General features: G+C 36.4%; 1 protein-coding gene and 1 non-coding gene across 4 annotated transcripts in view; both read left to right on the top strand.

Moving 5' to 3' along the window:
- LOC119690311 (ankyrin repeat and sterile alpha motif domain-containing protein 1B) overlaps positions 1 to 21,717 on the top strand; it is an 88,608-nt gene that overhangs the window by 573 nt on the left and 66,318 nt on the right. Inside the window, exons 1-8 of one of the 3 annotated variants that reach the window (XM_048625429.1) lie at positions 3,337 to 3,526; positions 4,033 to 4,113; positions 4,854 to 5,010; positions 7,837 to 7,982; positions 9,428 to 9,553; positions 12,580 to 12,806; positions 15,094 to 15,190; positions 17,344 to 19,918. In XM_048625429.1, the coding sequence (XP_048481386.1) occupies positions 3,414 to 3,526; positions 4,033 to 4,113; positions 4,854 to 5,010; positions 7,837 to 7,982; positions 9,428 to 9,553; positions 12,580 to 12,806; positions 15,094 to 15,190; positions 17,344 to 19,918 (3,522 nt within the window). In that variant the 5' untranslated portion in view covers positions 3,337 to 3,413. Of the gene's footprint in view, positions 1 to 3,336; positions 3,527 to 4,032; positions 4,114 to 4,853; positions 5,011 to 7,836; positions 7,983 to 9,427; positions 9,554 to 12,579; positions 12,807 to 13,235; positions 13,906 to 15,093; positions 15,191 to 17,343; positions 19,919 to 21,717 lie in introns of those variants that run through there. The other 2 variants (XM_048625430.1, XM_048625431.1) reach the window with 2 other exon arrangements.
- Positions 3,897 to 3,978, top strand: Trnas-aga. Its single transcript has one exon. It is a non-coding gene; the product is annotated as a tRNA-Ser (tRNA).

Below are 21,717 nucleotides of genomic sequence, written 5' to 3' on the forward strand. Positions count from 1 at the left end.
ACCTTTGTATAAAATAAACATTGCCCACCGTTCCTCAAATGTTTATAAGCTTATCATTATAGTAGATTTCGTGATAAGGAGCTGAATAGTATGAATTGTTTTTGTAATAAGCCTCATTTGTTACTCGTGTTAACTTAAAATGTTGATTAACTAATTATGATCATTTTGTACCTAAGTACTAGGTACCTATTATACATACAGTGATGTTTTAATGACCAATTATTATTACTTATAGCGTAGAACAAGGTCGGTTTAATAAATCTTGACACAGTATAGGTACAAATTATTCTTGTCTCCTCTCCTAAATTATAACTAGGTACCTAATTAAAAATTATGTTATATGTATAGTTTTTATTTATTAATTTTAAACTGCATGTTCAACGGGACCTTTTTGCAATTTTAAATCTAGTTGGGTCAAAAGTACAAATTGTTCAAATTTTTTTTCCACAGTGGTTTAAAAATCAAACCTAAATGGTTTATCAGCTCTTAAATAATTAATTTAAAAAAATTGTACTGGGCGTACTACCTACCTGTAACTCGGGCGTACTAACTCCTTCTTAATTATGATTATTTTCCGTTTTACCCAGAGAATATTTTTGCATTCAATAAATGTGTCCTGGCTACTTAACAAACTTCTTATACTTCATTAGATACGTTCTTGTCTTGAATTAATAACAATGTAATACCTACCACTACCCATAGTTATTTTAAATTTATACTACATATCAATATGTATGTAGATGAACCAAATTTGATCAAATAAAGACGTACGCATGTGAGAAAGCATGGGTCTAGCTACATTACCACCACCAACTTGAATCTGACCGATTTTTGACAGATGTGTGAGGTCAGCAGGTCAGTTAAGTTTCTTACGGATTCTTGATTGCTTATGTATCAGTCGTAGTTGGTAGTTGCAAGCTACAATTCCAAACCTACTTTTGAAAGTCTATAAACTTATGAACAAATTATTTCTTGTTTAATCCTTTGGCTCAGCAACCCGAAGTGGGTCTTTGACTCAGTCAGACACAAAAATCTCATCCTGGGTGGAACAAATTATTATTCATTAGAATTTGGTAGGCAGTTTGATTATTACAGGAGTAAATAGATGAGTAACAATGGAACAATACAATTAAATCAAATTGTCATCATACCTAGGTACCTCTATGGTAACACAAAAGTGCAGGTTGCATTATCTAAGAATGGAAATCGGATAAGACAATAATTTGAATGTAGTAAAGTGTTTGGCTCATAGCCAGGCACCAATCGATGTCCAGTAACGAACGTTGAACTTAGCTGGATTCGTGTCCATGTATAATAGAATGAGCGTAATTTTATTTCATATAGCACCTACTTCTATACATTCAGCCGATTTCAAGGTGCTTAAAATGTGAATGAGCTTAAACAATAAAATTATATTTTCTATATTGGGTCATCTATATATATTGGTATATCTATAACTGCCTATCTCCTATGTGATTCGTATTGTTTATTAAATATTTGTTATGATTCATTACTGTTTCACTAACTGACGAATTCCAGCCATCCAATGATTGCCTCACAAATCTATTTCAGTATCGTTCAATGATCTCAGAAGTTCGATTGTAACATTGTTGATCTATATTTTGTTCAATATGTACTTGATAGTGTTACTATGATAGTCTAGTGCTTTTTTACCTATCTATCCAACACATCGCTATTTAGGTACCAAATTTATTCCATGATACATTAAACTCAAACACTTATATTAGAATTTAGACTCAGTATTATAATAGGTAAACATTCATAATTAAGTATTAAAAAACCCGCAGTATCTAGGTACCTATACAACACTTTTTTATCTCTGTATTATTATTTCATACTGAAGTTAAATACCTCCTTACTTATAAATAAACCACTGAAAACAGTAAATAATATAAAAAATCATTTGAGCGGTAATTAAGAGAGAATTAGAACAGAGGTTCTCTTGGTACTGTTATACTAGCGCAAAAACTACCGCAATAGAAAAAAAAAAGCATCAAGTGAGGCGACCCTGTTCTGTGATCCTATGATTCATCAGAGTGGCCGGCATTACTTTAGTCAATGAAAACCGTTGGAAAGCTCAGTCGACCTTTGTGTAAATTTAAGATGAATATTACTTACATTTTACAATATCAAGAGCAATACAATTGTGCTACTGATAATGCTAAGTAAAAATATTGTGTTATGGGAAAAACGTGTGAAATATAGTGTTATAAAATGAAATTCGAGTTTCCATATTTCAACAAAGACATGTTTAGAAAATTACGAAGGAGGTTAAGGTTAGTACCACTAAGTTTTATGTCGTAATTAAAAAATAACCAAGATGATATTAAAACTATCATAACATAAAAGTGAGTTGATGGATATAATGACAGCGGAATATATAATTATGTACTTCAAAAAATCATTGTAGTTGGTTACTGATGGCTGAGTACAATTGTGATTCATAATGTTAACTATCGGTTAATATCCACATTATAATAATGTGGACTGAGTTGAAACCGATAATTTGCACATATTATCGATGAAGATAGTTTTTTTATGCAAGCCAGTAAACGTCGTGGTACATTCTATTTCAAACATTATTAAAATGGATACACGATTGAAGAATTAAAGAACTTTAAAAACAAAGAAGATATATACATATATGTACATATATTATGGTTCTATATAATACGACGAAACAAGTACTACTAGTACTACTTGCAGTATAAAACAGTTATTTGCACAGGACTGCCAAATAGGATCTGACCTAATTCTTGCTGACAAGAAAAATCGTTTGTAGGTGGATCCTATCCTACGCTCAATAGTTAGTGTCTCCGCTTGATGTTTTCCACTGATTACTGTTAACTAGGTATTTGCTCGGAAGTACCTAGTAAAGATATTAGGTTCCCGTCCCCTATTTTGTGGTATCATTTTGTATACATTTGTGTCTGCAATTACTACTGAATCGATGTCTAATATGTAGAAATATTTTAGCAAATGGCTTTCCAATTATTTATACTAAACACATTTAAATAATTGTTATTTATTATATATTTATTTATTGGGTCACTAAGTAATTAATAAATACGAAATATATATGTTGTTTCATAGATAAAAATGGTAATTTCCTTGGCCTCCTTGAAGTGTTTTTATCAATACGTTTTATGGTTTATCTTATCGATTACTCATAAACCTGGTAATGTCATTTCAATATTTTGATGAGTCGCGTTTAAAACTCTCCTAAAGACAGCTGTGGCAAAAAATACATGTATCCATAATATATAATATCCATAATAGTCAAATCTGTAATTAATTCGATTTGTGTCGTTAACTAGCGTCAGAATAAACGTAACGTGCAGTCGATTTAGGGGTGAAATTTCCATGTGAATAAAAGTAAAGTGTAATTTGAAATGGCCTGTTCATTAAAAGAACCCATAGTGACCTGTTGTGGTGATTTAAACTATAATTTTAAAAAGAATTGGAGTACTAAACGATTAAGAAAAAAAATATTAAGAAAAGATAGGTAAGAAATTATGGACTGGTTCATAAAAGATCTTTGTAATTTATATTAGAAAAATTATTTATCGTCTTGACATTTTTGACATGGTCCAAAGTAAAAGGTTTATTAGTGATAATACTACACGTACCTTCTCAAATAATAGATCACGTCGTGTAAGTAGGTCAGGTCAGGTCACAATATCGAATAATTTTAAGTTTTAGAAATTTATGTTTGTAATTTAAATAGGTAACTATTATGAAATTTAAAATATAATGCTCGCAAAATATTAAACATAAAAAATAATAAGTTTGAAAAATTGTATAAATAAGTTACGTTCTATGCTTTGAATGAAAGGTCTCTTTGACAGTTCTTAATTTTCGGCCAATGTGTCACAGCAGTCGTGGCCGAGCGGTTAAGGCGTCTGACTAGAAATCAGATTCCCTCTGGGAGCGTAGGTTCGAATCCTACCGACTGCGGACTTTTTATATTTTATTAGTAGTTAATCATACTTATTTTATGTTTTGTTTCAGTTTACGTAGAGGCGCTGGAGTTAACGTACAAGATGACAACGGCTACACACCACTACATCATGCCTGTCTACGGGGACACAAGTATGTTAAAACTGTTAAATCGTTGTATAGTGAAGTTGCAGTAAAATTTACAGCAATTTTTGTCAATTTATACCTACCGTCTGTTAGCTACTTGTATCATTATGTTACCTATTTATGTATTTATGCTGCAAATTTTCAACAACACAAGGCGTCAACACCGATAAAATCGTCGCAAACTCATATCACTCTGCTATCGCCAACGATTACTTCATAAATAGCCCGAAAATGTCGTAAATCGTAAATTAGACTGCAACATTGCGTGCGGACGGCCCCGATGGCCACACGATTGGTTCCATTCAACAACTTGTTGCCTACTTTCTCCTGTCAGGCGCTGGTACCGATTACAAACTTTCATTCATACCTTTGATTGGTACCGAGACTACCAAGTCATATCTTTTATGCAAATGCGAACTCATTGCCCATACAACTAATACTATGCTAAACAGTAAACAGGTTATAGCCCAAACTCTGAAGTCTAAAATTTCACTCCTCAGTTCAACAAGTGAGGTCTTTCACTGCAAAGAAAAGTATCTAGAGATAGATAGAGAGAGACCACTCTAAAAAAACTTTTCGCTGTAATGCTGTTGAACATTTTGGCCTAACCATAGTCACAAGTGTTCAGGGACTGCTCTGTGATAAAACGGGCTTAATCATCACCTTCTCATATTATGTTGGCCATTTGACATCATCAGCCCCATTGGCATCTCTGAACATCGCTCTAAAACCAGTTCCTCTTCCAGGGACATAGTCTCTCTACTTCTTTCGGTGGACGCGTCACCATGCGTCCTGGACAAGAAGGGGGCGACGGCGCTGCACCTGGCTGCGTGGAAGGGGGACTCCGACGTGGTGTCCATGCTGCTCGCGCATGCCAACCCTCATGTGAACATCGATCAGCGGGTATGTACATAGAGTATGTATCTGTCGCAGGCAACTGGTTTAATCTGCTGTTTGATTGAACCACTAGCCCGTTCAATGGATGGCGCTATTCAGTTGTATGACTAAAGGACAACTCGTCAAGTCGTTGATTGTAACGTTCGACGTCTTGACTGAACGTCATTCAGCGAAGTCGTTGAATGGGATATAGTATAGCAACTTTGTAATGTCTGGTTAGGGTGAACATCACCAGACAAGAGTCAACAAAAAGACTATGTCACAAAGCTCTTATCTCACAAATTAACTTAACAATAACAATAAACGTACCTTCATATTGTTGTTCATAATTATCTAGTTTCGCCACTTTTTTTCTTTGAAACTATCCGCCCGCGGCCTAATAATAGGTAAATCCATGTTGTCACACTATTTTAACACAAATAACGCACTTTAAAGCTAATTTATTTGCAAAAAACTAACAATATAGGTGTTTTTTGTGTCAGCTGTTAGCTGTTAGACGCCATATTTGTTTTATTCACCACCTGACTGATTTTAAGTCAGCTAACTAGTTGGACGTTTTGTGACGCTTGTACAATCAACGTTCGGCCTAGTCATACAACTGAACAGCGCCATCCAATGAACGGGCTAGTGGTTCAATCAAACAGGAGATTAAACCAGTTGCCTGCGACATATCTACAGGGTGTTGCAAAAAGGGTATATTAAGCCGAAACCTACGCGTGCAGCATGTTATACATAAGCCTGAAAATTTAATCAGAATGTCAAAATTGGCGAAAAAATTATTAATTATCCATATAGAAACTTTATTGGTCACGTGACTTCTTACTATGGAGAATAACTTGATAACTGCACATGTAGGTGTCGGCTTAGTATTCCCTTTTTTTAACAACCTATATATATGTGCATCTGGAGCGTTACTCTATACTGACGAAAACCTAACGAACGAGAGCTGTCGTGCAATCGGCGTGTTTAATACAACGAGATAGAGTGGTGGCGCAGTAGCGCTCAGAAACTTAGTTTTTCGTCATATAGAGTGATCCCCTGGATCTTTTTGGTTACCTCTCTATGCTTGTCTGTGGTATACTATACCTATAGTTATAACTCATCGGGTGTTTCCTGGTTCTCTCTTCATCCATGCTAGTTGATTGTTCCCACGGCATGGGCAGTCTCTAGAAATTTACTTAGATTAATTATTATTATACTTAGGTATTTGATTGATGGATTGACAACGTTTGTGAGTGTAAAGTTTACACTTCTACAGTTTTTGGCAACAGTATCCGCTAGATTTATGATATCTTTACACTTTCTAATCGTACGTATAATTTCACTGTTTTAGAAAGTCATAGAGACATGAAATATCCGCTGTACACATGAGAGCTATTGGCTAAAAAATATAGCTACAATTTAAAACTCAGTTAAAGTCCATGCTCCACGATATTGTCGATACAAGATAAAATCTAAGAACCCCTTTACAAAACCTGACCGTGAATCATGTCGAAGGCGTTTGACCCGTTGTGTCCAGTCGACCGTGGCCTTCCGGTCACCGGTGGGCCTAGATGAGTAGTGGACTCAATAGCCAATAGATAGTAGGTTCAGGTAGTGATATTTAAATAATGTTGTGGTGTTTTAACCAGGCTCTTAAAGTAACTTATTGCACAAGAGATTTAAATCTATTGCTCGCTTGCTTTGACAGTATAGTGACAGAGCAAGACAGCAACAGGTTTAAATACCTACATACGTTTATTTTATTGTGCAAGTCATCCTTAGTGTAACTTCCTCTGTATTTAGTTAATTACATTCTGAACAATAATAAAAAATCAATAAGTACACAAGCAATAACAATAAGCCTGAGGATAAATAAACATAGCATACCGGAGAAGTTACAAACAAACACAGTTCCGTATTTATAATATTAGTATGGGCAGCAGTGTTTATTTATGTTAGCTTCCTGCTATTGTGAGAATCATCTCAATTCTATCATAACTAAATGTAGTCGCCTGATCTTTGTATGCTGCCTAGTAAAGTGGGATTCTATAACATCAACGAAAACTGAAACCGTTTAACACCTTAAAACAATTTTATTTTCCTAACAACGAAGGCACGATCTCACGAAAAACACTTCGCAAAATTCATGACAACTTTAACCCTATGGGTAGGTATAAGGACCCCTTGTTTTGAACTTTAAGTCATACCTACACTCGCGAGCACTGAAAAAGTTCCACTCCCACTCACAAAATGGTATCACCAAATTTATATTTTTCTCAATAAATTTATTGAAAATATACTTACATACAACACAATATTTTCGTTTTACCTACTTAGTTGGTAAAATCTGATGCGCTGTTAAAAAAATTAACTACGATATTGCCGAAAGCGTCTTTAAAACCTATTTTTTTATCCGTTTAGGAGTAGGTAATTTGGTGCTATTGACACTGAAACTATTTTAATGCTGGTGAGTGTATTTCTATTGTAACCGTGCCGCTGAATATGCAAACCTCGTTCGGCACAGGTCACCAGCTTTGTCAGAATAAAGGAAGGAACTCCTGCTCGAGCCACGACTCTATATTACATACCTATATATTTGTATTAAACGTGCCAATTGCACAAAAGCTCTCGTTCGTTCGTTTTTCGTCACTATACAGGGTGTTGCAAAAGGAAGGATATACTAAGCCAAAACTACATGTGCAGCATGTTTATATCTAAGCCAAAAATGAAATCAGATATTCGAAATTTGCGATGCTGCACATGTAGGTTTTGGCTTAGTATACCCTTTTTGCAACAACCTGTATAAAATTACAATCCTGGCAACCGCTCTCACATCTCTCCTCCCCACAGACCTCGGACCAGGAGACGGCTCTGATCATAGCGGCACAGTTCGGCAACGTGGACGTGGTGGCTCAGCTGCTGTCGCGCGGGGCTGACGTCACCATCCGGAATATTAAGGACGAGAGCGCCTTGGATCTCGCGGCGCAGTATGGCAGGTCAGTTATTGGTATTAGGCCGTGCCCCCACTAGGCAAACTGTTAGCGGCGAGATACGCTGCAAACTACCTACTAAACTAGCATGACACTCCATTTCAAATATACTAAATCGATACAAACACGGCCTTAGACTAGAGCAGGGATGGCCAACCGGCAATGTTTTTATTGAAACTGGTTCATCTGAGATTTCAGGTAGATATTATTTTGTTGATCTCAGGTTGAAGCAAGCTGTCCACCTCTGAACTAAATGCTCTGTTGGGGGGACTGTAGTAAAAAAAAACTCCTCATACTTTAAAGTAGTAAAAAGTAGGGTACACCCGAGTTCGCGTTGTTCTATGGAAAAGAGCAATTTGAATGTTTTCGTACATGGGTTGATAAAATGCGAAAATAAAACTATTGATAGTCATCGATTGAAGAAGTATACAATGTCATCTAGTTCTTATGTAAAACGAGATTAAATTCTGTTTCCTTCAATAGTATCTACTGCGTACCATACCATTGAATGTATTTTCTATTCATACCAATTTTCTCAAATGGCGCGGGCTTATTGTATTCAACCTCCATTCAACAGACAAATCGACTCATACAATATGTGACCTGATGCTCGCATAGATACATATTGTACACAACCTACCTAGGTCTATTGTATCTATCTGTATCTCTGTCTAACATTCGGGCTTACTGCTTAAAGCAAGCTCTAACAGACGTCCTTTGCATGAGTAGATCTCTCTTCTATCTTATGACTTGGAATATTTTGAATACTACATGAGCCCATAATTCAAAAGCAAGTAGTATAGGATATAGGCATACCGAAAGAACTTTCAGGAATTCTTCGAAGTAAATCATACAAGTTATAGTCTTAAGCGAAGCAACTTGCCGAGTTCAGACTTGAAGTGCCCTCTGAAAGTTTCAGGGCATGCGCGAGTAATTACGGCTGAAGTTTTCCACTCCGATGTAGCCGGGTTAAGAATTCATGCAAGTTTGTTTGGGTATTTTTCTTGATAATGCTGTATAAAACTATATGTTCCAAAAACAGCTCCAATACCTTTTAAATGAAGTATCGCACACTAGAGGGTAAGTATGCCGCGGTGTACAGTGGGTTGCATTATCATATACTTACCTAAAACACGATTGCAATGCGACCCAATATAATATGCTCGTACGAATTCATGAATCATGATTGGGAAAAGGCAAAAAATGCTCCGTCCCTGTGGGTCTCACTCTATATTACGGAAAACAAAGTTTCCAAGCACTACTGCGCGAGCCACGACTCTATCTCGTTGTATTAAACGTGCCGATTACACGACAGCACTTATCCGTTCGTTTTTCGTCAATATAGACTAATCCTCCAGTATCTACCGTATGAATTCCATCCGCCAATCTTCACCAGCTAATCCCACCCGTCCACTGTTAGCTGACCCCTGAAGCTCCCCTTCTCCCCTCAGGTTGGAGACAGTCCAGCACCTGCTCCGGGCTCGTCCTCAACTGGTGGACCCGTACCGGTTCCCCGTGTGTCGCGGACGACTGTTCTCGGCGACTCCGCTGCACCGCGCCAGCAAGAATGGACATAAGTGAGTGGCTTTTAGGTTATTATAATATACTTGTGAGCAATGAAAAATTTCCAGTACTCAACATAAGGAACAGCCATGGCAGGTGGAACTTTTTCATTGCTCGTGAGTGCACTAACTTGATATACAGGTGTTGTAAAAAGGGTGAGTGAAAAGGGGTCATGGAGGTCCCTCAGGAGGTCTTTAAAAGCCAAACTGTGTGTCCTACTAATATATTATTATTATTTACCTTATCAATATTATTGTGTGTCCCTCGTCAACCTACTCTAGGTATGGAAGAACTCAAGTACGGAATAAAGCTCATGAACCGTAAAGTCTAACCGTAAGATTGAGCTAGTGGAAATTCAGGCAGGCAAATAAAAAGTTCCACTGTTTATCATAAATCATAATAAGCACACACATTTTGGGGACCTTTACATTAGGGTAGAGGTTACTCTCTAGCCACAATGCCTGCACGGTTCAGCCCCACACGCGGCTATGCTAATGTCTTGTCCGGACTCCACAATCACTCCGTATTCATATTCATTCGTTCGTTATAACGCTCCAATCGCCTGTCGCGGGTTTATGCGTTGTCTGTTGATGAACGACGAGCTAAGAAACGCATTGGTGGATGTGGTTTTGGTTTCTAACTCGGGTTAGTTATTGATTTAAGTATACGATGATAACGGTAACCAGAGAGGTATTTATTAAGTAAGGACCTTGGTTAAAATTTTAGGGCAATTACACGTTAGGTAACTATATTATTATTTGAAGGGTGTATAATTGTATTTGTATATGTTGATGTATATGTTGATTGAATTCAGTCAAGTGTTTGTGTGTAGTCATATAATCGTTGGCGGGGGTTTTACCGTACCATCGGTCAGGTTCTTTCATTTTGTATTTTTATCTCACTGATATCTCCACATCCTGCGTCATCACTCGTGAATATTTTACCAGTTCTATTGTGAAATTGAACCATTTCTAATTGCCACATCTAATCTTTCGGCACTCGCGGCGCTGAGTTTCGGCTGTCAATTTTCCACATGTACGGTTGAAGGGTTAAATTGTGAACACGTGGCAAACGGTGCCCGAATGTAGTTGGGGTTCATGGGATAAGAGGTAGCGATGCGGTTCGGTATACTATGTATTTGTTTCGGAATAACCGCTGATGATATTTCCATTTTATCAGATGGTGGCTAAGAAGAAAAAATACTAAATTTAACGATCAATACGCAGGTATAAAGAAGGTATCACTATTCAAAGTCAAAGCGAAATGCTTTAATTCATCGTATAAATATAATCTTGTTGCCTGGAGAAGAACGGAGGGAGGCCAGAAACTCTTGAGATTCAATCATCGATTTCTTCTTTCTAAGTTTGTATTTTAAGTCTCTTCTTGCTCATAGTTTCTACACTACGCTCACTAATTTGTAAATATTCACTGATAAATTAAAAGCAATCAAAAGTAGAGCACGTCGTACTATTAGCGTCGATCGCTTATCATTATCACTTGCACCAATCAACAATTGCGCGTCTTGTTTCGTCTCTATTAAAATATCGGCCAAATTGAGGTTTGTTAGACGCCAGATTTGCCTGATTGTAACAGTTTGCGTCGCATATTCAGGATTTTGCCCTCAATGTATTATTATTATTATCATTTTCGCAACATTCAGGCGAGAATGGAACGAAATTATTCAAATAATCTTTAGGAAATTCGTGTTGTGTAGGGAGATTAAAGTATTTCTGCCTATGTACGGTACGCGATGGTATGAAAATGTTACACACAGTACATAAAATCGAATTTTTATTTATGTAGGTATTTGTTTTGATTATTTACTGCTACAATAATTTATATGCCACATAAGTTGATCGTCTTTGGTGATCTTTAAAAACAAAGGCATATTTACGTAAACAGTTAGGTACTTCTGTCCTGTACCTGTCTAAAAAATCATAGGGTCTGCTATATTAGACTCGTGATTTTGACTGCGGCCATACAAGCACATCTACATAGTTAAGTTTGCTCATAGAAGCGTAAACAAAAATCCCAACTACAAAATGTTAATTAGACACACATGAAAGCATATAGATTTTTCATCTCAAAACTGAATTCGTTCGTTAGTGCAGCGCGGCATGAATATTTATGATATTTCATTTTTACATGACCAATGCGTGCCGGCTCTCCACCAATTTGTGTTTTGTTGTAATCGGAAATGCTTTGATTTTTAAAAATTGATGATTTTTCAACTCACATTTTGGAGTGAATAGCAATCAGTTTGATTCATTGATTCATATTCGGGATTAATATATATATGTCGCAGGCATCTGGTTTAATCTCCTGTTTGATTGAACCGCTAGCCCGTTCATTGGATGACGCTACTCAGTTGAATGACTAAAGAACAACTCGTCAAGTGGTTGACTGTAACGTCCAACGTCTTGACTGAACGTTATTCAGCGAAGTCGTTAAATGTTATATAGTATAGCAACTTTGTAATGTCTGGTTAGGATGAACATGACCAGACAAGAGTCAACAAAAAGACTATGTTACAAAGCTCTGATCTCACAAATTAACTAAACAATAACAATAAACGTACCTTGATATTGTTGTTCATAATTATCCTGTTTCAGCACATTTTTTTCTTTGAAACTATCCGCCGGCGGTGTAATAATAGGTAAATCCATGTTGTCACACTATTTTAACATAAATAACGCACTTTAAAGCTAATTTATTTGCAAAAAATAACAATACAAGTGCTTTTTGTGTCAGCTGTTCGCTGTTAGACGCCATATTTGTTTTATTCACCACCTGACTGATTTTAAGTCCGCTAACTAGTTGGACGTTTTGTGACGCTTGTACAATCAACGTTCGGCCTAGTCATACAACTGAATAGCGTCATCCAATGAACGGGCTAGCGGTTCAATCAAACAGGAGATTAAACCAGATGCCTGCGACATATATATATATGTATATATAATATATATATATATATTGAAGTACTTCAATCTTCATAACTTTACTTAACAAAAATAATCCTAACAATCCTTTCTTTCAACAGAGAAGTGGTGTCAACCCTGATCTCCGCCGGTGTAGACGCGAACGTCAGAACATACAACGGCACGGCACTCCACGAAGCGGCGAACTACGGCAAAGCTTCAGTAGTCCGCATCCTGCTGGCTAAAGGAGCTGATCTGAACGCGGCCGATCGAAGAGGGAAGACTGTTCATGACCTCCTCAATGAATACTCCGAGGAGGCCACGAAGAGAGTACGTAGAATCATCAGAGGTCAGTGCTGGTTTTACTATGTATTACATTTATGGTGAATAAGAGAGGAGCCAGTGTAGTTCCTTGTGGGACACGTTACAGTTTTGTATCTGTTGGTTATATGTTACATTTTATAAACATTTTGGCAATTTACATTAAGAGAGTACCTAACTATTAACATGTTTTATTATGTAAGCTTTATTTTGTTCAACTTCTATATAGACAAATGCCTCTTTATAAACTGTCCACTGTTTGCGATTATGCGCCATTTTAGACCATTCAGGGTCAGATGCTCAGAAAGTCGGGTATATTGAATTTGCAATGGGAACATCACTGATAAAATTCCACCCTGTTTATATAAAAAAAAACTTAATAAGGTAATCATATGTGTTACTTCCTACTCTACATTTTTCAAAGTTAGGTTTGGAATTTAAAGTGGACAATTAAAGTTATCTTCTGTATAATCTCCTCATTAGAGCGTATTAGTCACTTACTATAATTAAGTACCTATGCAACAAATTTCGTGTCTCGATAGCCGTATCACGACTATTTGTCACTAAACACACACAAAAAGTTAGAGGTAAAGTAGGTCATTACTCCAGTTTGCATTTGAGAACAATCACTAACCAAGCCACCGTTAGGGGCAAAAACCTTTTTTGCACCTGCAATACGATTGTCTGAAAGAAACATTTAGTAACGGACAATCGAAATTCACATGAAAATACTTCAGACAAAACTGTTTCCCATCTACACTTATTTCTAATTGACATGTAGACAGTATAGGTAGAGCCTTAAAAACTTATCAAAAACGAGAAAGCGATAAGAGTAGAATGTACATTTATAAACATGGCCGATGATGAGTCATTCTTTAGTTAGCACCAACGCCGTCACTGGGACAAACCGCTTGATCGCGGTATCGAGTGGGAATTTAAACTTGTTTTCCTCAAAGAATGAATTGAAGATTTAGTTTTATACCTGCACGCTTTGGCAAAGCTTGAAGAAGGATTTCTTATGCTGTGTTAACGTGTTGTTATGAGTGTCAAAATAACAGTGCTGTTATGTTAATGAAGATATTTGTTTAACTGAGGAGTTTTGAACTGTGACTGTGTCGAATTGTCTGGTGAGTTTTGTGCGGCATTTATTTTGGTAGGTTTGTTTTACTTAGGATTGGTTAACGTTTTGCTATTGAAATGTAACTGAATGCAAAACATTTTGTATTTAGTGAAGATGACAGATTTCTTGAATATAATTATGGCACCATGGCTGACCATGAGAACCAACCCTAGACCAGGTATAATGATGTATTATGATTTTTAAGTATAGTGAACTTGACCAATCAGAATAATTATATTCGCATAATTTCGAAAAAAGCGGAAATCTGGGGATATAAAGCCACTTCATCTTTCATAAATAATGCTGCCACATTTTTTACAGATAATAAGTTCTAAGTAGGTAGGTTTCGGTACAAACAAACACCATAAGTTACTTTTTAGTGTCTGCTGTCAGTACGTAGCAATAAAGATACCAAATAGTAATGTTTACCTACTCGTACTGCCATCTGTTGAAATTCCGATAAACTGCGTACCAAGCAATCGATCGATAGCTTTGGTAAAGTTTGGACAATTTAGTACTTTTCGTAACGGTTACTTTGCTAATGCTTTAAGACCTTTAAGTCATTTACTAAATTACATAATACGAACTTAAATAAACAATCATTTGTAAATAGACTGAGGTACAAACACCTCTTATCTACAAGATTGTGAGGTCAGAGTGGTATGATAAGAAATGACAGTGAGTTACTGTTAGTAACTCCGATACTCACCTACTTAGGTACCTTTACTTATTGGTTTGCCCTTTTAGGGCTCCGGCGATATACAGAAAATGAATTTAGGACTTATTTCTGTATTTCAAAATGGAACCAGATCTAAATGAGCAGAAGTACAGTTTAGCGACGACGATATTTATAAATTTAATCAGTCATCAGTATATCATAGCCCAATTTATTAAGTAATAGTACGGATTATGTTTTTTTCAAATCAAATATTTTGTTGCCATTTCACATATTACACCGTAACCCCAACGTAAGTCCGCGTTGTTCTATGCTTCCAATATAACTAGGTATACTTAACTATTTACTTACTGAAAGTTTTTTTATTTTCTATACTTAGATATTTAAAAATTTAAAAAATTATAAAATTTCTTCTCTACACTTTCTTCCAGCACCATAATTGTTATTACTCACGGGGAGATTCCTAACATAGTTCATGTGATTCCCAGCCACATCGCTAATGCATAGTGTTGTCCACAGAACACATGGCGACCAGCGGATACGAGAGCGAGGAGGACCTGCCCCCCTTCCCGGTGCAGGACTACAGTCCCACGGGATACCCCACCACTGTCGGCATGTGAGTAGAGTATAATGCATTCATTCTTATTTGGCAGAAAAGGTAAACAATCTTAGGGTCACTTGTGAAATTCCACCGTAGTGCGTCTATTCATTTGAATTTATTTACATAAAACCGATGAAATACTAGCAGAAATGATTAATGTCGTAATTTATTTTAGCTGTAGTTTATTTCTACAATAATATCTTGATTAAAAAGGCACGCAAAGATTGTTTACTTACATTTTGTTGCGGTAGTTTACTGGCAAGAGTCTAACAAAGCCAACTTTGCGATAGATCGAGAGCCAATGTGAAAAAAGTTTTGTAGGACATAAAATTTTGGTTGTAATTTCTGGCACTGAAATATTGCTGTTCTTCGTTATTTAGGGATATACCAGCAGTTAAAGAAGACGAATATTTCATATTTTACTAATTGCAAAGTTGGCGTTGTTGGACTCTCTCTAGCTCATTGTTTAATAAAAATCCAGCGAATTACGAACAGACAAATTTTACGTGAAGTAAATTTCACTATCATCTACTCATTCTACGTTTACAATTGTGTTTTAAACTGAACCTCATACATTACCTAACCACCTAGTAAAGTGTAAAATGTCTTAACTTAAATCTACATACACTTCCGTAAAATTAATGGGCCTGTAAAACATGTCTTTTGAGTTGTTATGTTTGCTTTTGATCTAACACAAACAGCATGCCATTGCATTCATAGAGAACGTCACAAATGATTATATCTAAGTTTGTAAAAGAGCGGTTTTTAAAAATGGCTAGCGAGCTGTGTAAATGCGGGACTGAAGGACCGTTTCCAGTAAACACTCCTGGTGAAATGGCGGTGATACTCCGTCCTGTCTATGGTCTGTAGGCCAGGGGGCATGTCTTGAGCGAAAGCGGTAGCGAGTGATTTCAGTAAATGAATACTGGCTTACATGCAAAATAATCTTCATCTTTTTAAAGTAAAATGTTTTAAAACTCCATTTGCTCAGCATCTAGTTTATTGATAAGAGTTTCAAATTCGTAAAAAAATACTGCACTGCAATTTGAAAAAAGTTTATTGCCCTGTTATATGAGTCTGAGTCAGTAGAGGCAGCCTATACGAGTATTGCTGAAATAAAAAAAAAAAAAACATAAAAAAAAAATATTGCTGAAATTAAGTTTTTTTATCTTATCTCTTACGTTCAATGTGCTCAAAATTACAACGATCAACGATGTTATCAAATATGCCTCTAAAAATATCAAATCTAAATAATGCAAACTTCCGCAGTCAATGACTTGGAACTACCAAACCAAGTATTCAAATGTTCAGGTTAATGAAATGACTCAAGAATACAGTGAGGGACAAATCTTGGTGCTAATTGGAGTGGCAGCTCAATTATGACATGCGGTGGTCTTCCTTTGAAGACTTTGAGCTAAGAGCCGCACAGAGTCGGATTTAAATGATGTCACACTTCAACTGAGCGCTAGGCGCTAGTGAAGAGAGAGCCTCCGTTCAGAGAAATTAAAATACGTTCATAATATTATGTAGGTATATTTCGCAGTATCTAAGAACAACTTGTAGGTATATGTTATTAAAATTAAAATAATCTTTTGCTAATTAATGGTCTTACTTACGTGAAAAAGCAAACGTTATATTTTTAAGCGTTGAAGTTGTGCTTTTTGACGTTTCATATTTTAAATTAAAACATTTTTCTAGATCTCATATTCAAATACTTTCGCATTTCCGCAAAAACTTCCAACTTATCTTCCTCTAAACTCGAGTCGTCTTCGTCGGGAAAAGCACAAAACAAAAACTGTAAATGCAGATGCTCATTAAAATGTTCCGAACCCCTGACTTTGACTCCAGGGAGCGGTCAGGTGGGAGGTAGGAACAGAAAAATATCCGAGAACTCCCTTTGAACATAGACAAAAGGATCAGGCCTTTGCAGTCCGAAAAATGTTTAGACTAATGAGAGGGACGCTGGAAATTAAAATTCATGTGTTTTGTTTGCGGATTCGTGGAACGCTTTACGAAAAATGTAATGAAAACTGACTTTGACTTTTGTTTTTACGTACACAGCATGATTTTTAGATATTATATTCATTGATACATAATTTATTCACGCATTTTATTTTAAGACACTTTTTACACATTTATTTTATTTTTGTTACTTATGTGTTTTACAGGCAAGCCCAAGAGACCCACAAAAACAATAAAAGCTTATCATCCTCATCATCCATTCTAACAAATAAAAACCAGCCTCAGAGTTTAGTCAAAAGGCTTGCTAACAAATATCTGGGAATTAAAGCGAAATTTAGTTCTGCCCCTAACATACCTAACACTATTGGGCCAGAGTTGGAAGCAAAAACAAATTATAATCTTAAGAAAAGTAATACTAGTAATACGGTACTAATTGGCAATAGTAAATTTTTCGACTTTATGCAAAAGAAAGATGACGAAGTCGGTGAAATAGTATGTAATGACGAATTTGACACAGTATCCTTAGGTAGAATGTCGACATTAGATAGAAACACAACTGTAAACAGAAGTAATCGAAGCTGTCCAGGTTTCAAAACATCTCTTCCAAATATTGCAGAAAATGGTGAGCTCAGTGATTCTCGTGATTCTCAAGACTCTATAGAAATTATCGAATTAGACAACGAAAATAACAATAAATGTGATAAAAAAGATTGTAAACCAACTGAAGCAATTAATCCTATTCGAAAATTAAGTATATTTGAACCCAGAGATAAAGATAACACAAATCCCAGAAAATCTAATGCATCTACTGAATCAAATGTCGTAGTAAACGAATGCTACGAACCCTACGAGTTTGAAAAAAGTAATGATGATAGTCTAGACAAGGTTGATCTTAAACCTAAACCTCCACCAAGACCTATAATTCCTGTTCGTAAAAATAGCAGTGAAACTAGTATTTACGAAAATCTAACTGACGTAAAAACTACTCCTCCAAAACCTGCAGCTAGAACACATATCCCTCTAAAAGAAAATAATGCCATAAAAGTATCCTATGAAAATGTTATCGTTCCAAAAACCCAACTAAGGAAAGCACCAGAACCACCTGAAAGATCAATATTAGTTCTACCATCAGCTCCGAGCAAAGAAGACATAGATTCTATTGCGACTGATAAGAGTTCCCCTAGTATTAGTCGTTCATCCACAGTATCTTCAGAATCTCTGACAGACGAAGCAGACTTTGAAGACATTTTGTTGTCTAAAAAATCAATGTCGTTTAGACATAGTAAGGTGCTATCTGAAAGTAATAAAACTCAAATTCACCGAACTCAGTCAACAGCTTCAGCTTACTCTGACGTTACTGAAGCCAGTGCCATGGACAACGTCGATGTGAGTGGAGAGGTAGATGATAAATCTATGTATTTATCAATGACAGGCACGCTCCCAAGTAAAAAAGCCGAACGTGCTGTAAAAAAGAAAGTTCTTTTTAGACACAAAACGTTCACTAATATAGAGTTAGATGGAAATTCTATCAATAAAGATTTTCCTAGATGGAACAACGAATTTAAAAAAGAAACGCTTGCTAATTACCATATTCGTGGAACTGGTCATTGTATATACAAAGCACCGACAGTTCAAGAGTTTATTTATATCTTCAATAGAGATACACTGTACAGTGACGTTGCACCTTTCGAAAAAGTGCCCAATAAGCGAGAAAGTTACTTTGAGACAGCAATATGCTTCTGTAAACCTGAACCGCCTAAGTTTCACAAAAGCGCAGAAGACCTATTAGAACTTCCTATTAAAGCCGAAGAGAAAGTCACAATAGATATTGATGCTCTTCGCAAAAGCAAAGAAATGCAATCTACATCATTCCAATGTTTCTGTGATGAAGAAGATTGTAAATTTCACGAGAAAAAACGAGAATCAAGTATGTTTGTGATAAAATTTTCTGCAATTAAAAAGAGTATTTCAACTCCTGATATAACTTTGGTTCCTTCACCAACGTCCACTGTAAATAAGCCTTTGATAAAAAATAACTCGGTGCCTTATAATTTAGAGGAACCGTATGCTGTTGTTGATATTGTTAGTAAAACTGATAATACTTGCGATAGTATGCCTAAAGATACTTGTGTTGCAAACGATTACAGTGCCATGAATTCGATATCTCAGCCATCGACTATTTCATCGTCTTCCCGTCCTTACTCAATAAGAGATATAGCCGAAGAAATATCTATGAATTCTGCCAACTCTAGCCTATCATCTAACGCTTCTGATGTCATAAATTTCTTGAGACAGAGCTCTTCAGATCATTCCGGTCGTTGGTCGCTTCATACGTGCAACTCTAACGCCACTGTCAAATCCGATATGTCTTTCAAATCTTGTCTCGAAGATGTCGATTCTTCCGATGACGAGACTTTGCATTCCGAGGAAGATGTCTCTGACACGGATACCGTGGCTAGCGTGGCTAAAAGGCCCTGGGTCCACAGTGACTCGTTTAGGTTCGGAAGCAATGACACGAAGTTGGAGGAGGGTGATGTCATTGCGGAAGAATCGACAGAGAGCGGTATCGAGACGTGTTCAGAGATGTCTCCGAGGGAAGGGTTGGGTGTGTCGCTTGCTTCGCTTGAGCGTGGGTCGGGCGTTGTTCGCAGCGGGTCGGGGCGGCGGCGCTGGGACGAGGCCGAGGCCACCAGCGAGGGGGACGCCCTGAGCGTCTCCAGCGCGGCCTCGAGCTGCGCGCCGCACCACCTGGCGCACCATCACGACTACAACAAGGTTTCGGTGAGTATTCTTCATCAACTTTTTGTCTTGTTGCCAATTTGTCATATGTGGAAATGTAATGGTTTTCTGAGTCAATATCTGCCAGTTTCAATAACTCTATCTAACGATGATTGGTAGGTAGTTACTTTCATACGATTTTGCCATGTGTCTAATGTGTATGAAATTAAATACCAGTCATCGGTAGATAGAGTTTTTGAAACTGGCAGCAAACCTATATAGATCATTATTGTCTAGCGGTTACTAGCAGTAGCTAAAGATGAACTTAAGTGAGCCATAATTAAATAAATTCCGCGATACTTAGTTGAAGAGCAATGGGTCCAATGATTAACTGCAAACAGCATGCAAAGTAATAAACGGAGCGTTATTTATAGCATATTCGATTTAGCACTTATTGCGTTTATGAATAAATTTGTAAACTGGCAGTTCCTGCAACAATATCGCTAAAGTAACTTTATGTACTTGTGTGAAAACGAAATTACGACACTATAAGATGTGCATGCTCGCATGCAATAAAAGTATACTATAAAACATGTTCGCGGATGGCTCGAGAAATATGGCGAGATTGTGAAGTGCTATCATCTTTTATGGCTGTGTTTTTAAATAGTTTTATTTTCTTTAACATGTTTAGCATGGTTGATAGTCGTGGTTTCGACAACTCAGTGTATCATAAAATATACAAAGCTGTAGCCAGAAGTCATTAATTAATTATACTTTTGCTCCGTCATGTTAATTCCAAGTGTTTGATCTTACTCGATGACCCTTTTAATTAAAACGATAACTTTTTTATTGGATGTGAGAATATATATCTTGAGATTCTTACTCCTAAACATTTAGCCATGTTTTTAGGTCATTCATTATTCCGATATACACATACTTTTATAAGTACTTATACGAATTTAAGCAATACACGTGTTACTTTGTTGGGTTAGCAAATATTCCTTTTAATTAAAATCGAATTACGTATACCTTACCTATATGTGATCGCTTCTAACAGATACGTCATACAAATATTTATTTTCTTCAAACTACTGTTTCTGTTATTTCAAAAAATACTTTTATGATCAGCTATTCCTTGTTGACCTGTTGCTGGTATTATTAATTATGTTTTTTATCGTGTCGTGTCGCAGCAGAGTGTCACGTCATGAAACTCGCAGTCACGACAACTCTAATCAACTGAGCCATTTTACACCATAAATAGCTTTCCTCCATTATGAATTCAGTTAATGGAAGTGAGGTTAATTATTCCGTAATTTATACCTACTTAATAAAATTGGCATAATTGTATACCTCACAGAAAGAGAGGTCTTCAAGTTAACTGTGTCTGTCTGTAGACTCGACACTCTTTTACTTATTTTAAAACATCTTTAACAGTTAAGCCAATAAAATATTTTTTTTCTGAACGAACAAGTGATATTTTAGGTGCCTAGACTAAAATGTATACTGTACAGTCCCTTTTAGCGTAACGAAATGAATTTACCTACTAATATTTTTGACAAACACAGAATTTCAATTCGGCCTACTAATCCTAATATTCATAATTCGAACTAACTAATCGCATGACAACTGACGAGGTTGTCAGTGAAACAAATACATATATAAAAAAACAACATAATTACGTCTGGCAAGCTAATTCTGTAGGCTGCGCAGAAACAAGAAAAATAGCGTGTGAAATTTTATACTATTATCTCCCAAGACACCTATTTGCCATGTTGCCAACACAGTATAGTATCAGTCATATTTATTATGTTCCAACCTATCACATTTATGTGAGACCGCTCTTATTTCGTTTGTCGTAGAGT

Source organism: Plutella xylostella, chromosome 14 (genome assembly GCF_932276165.1).
Source record: "Plutella xylostella chromosome 14, ilPluXylo3.1, whole genome shotgun sequence".
NCBI lineage: Eukaryota > Metazoa > Arthropoda > Insecta > Lepidoptera > Plutellidae > Plutella > Plutella xylostella.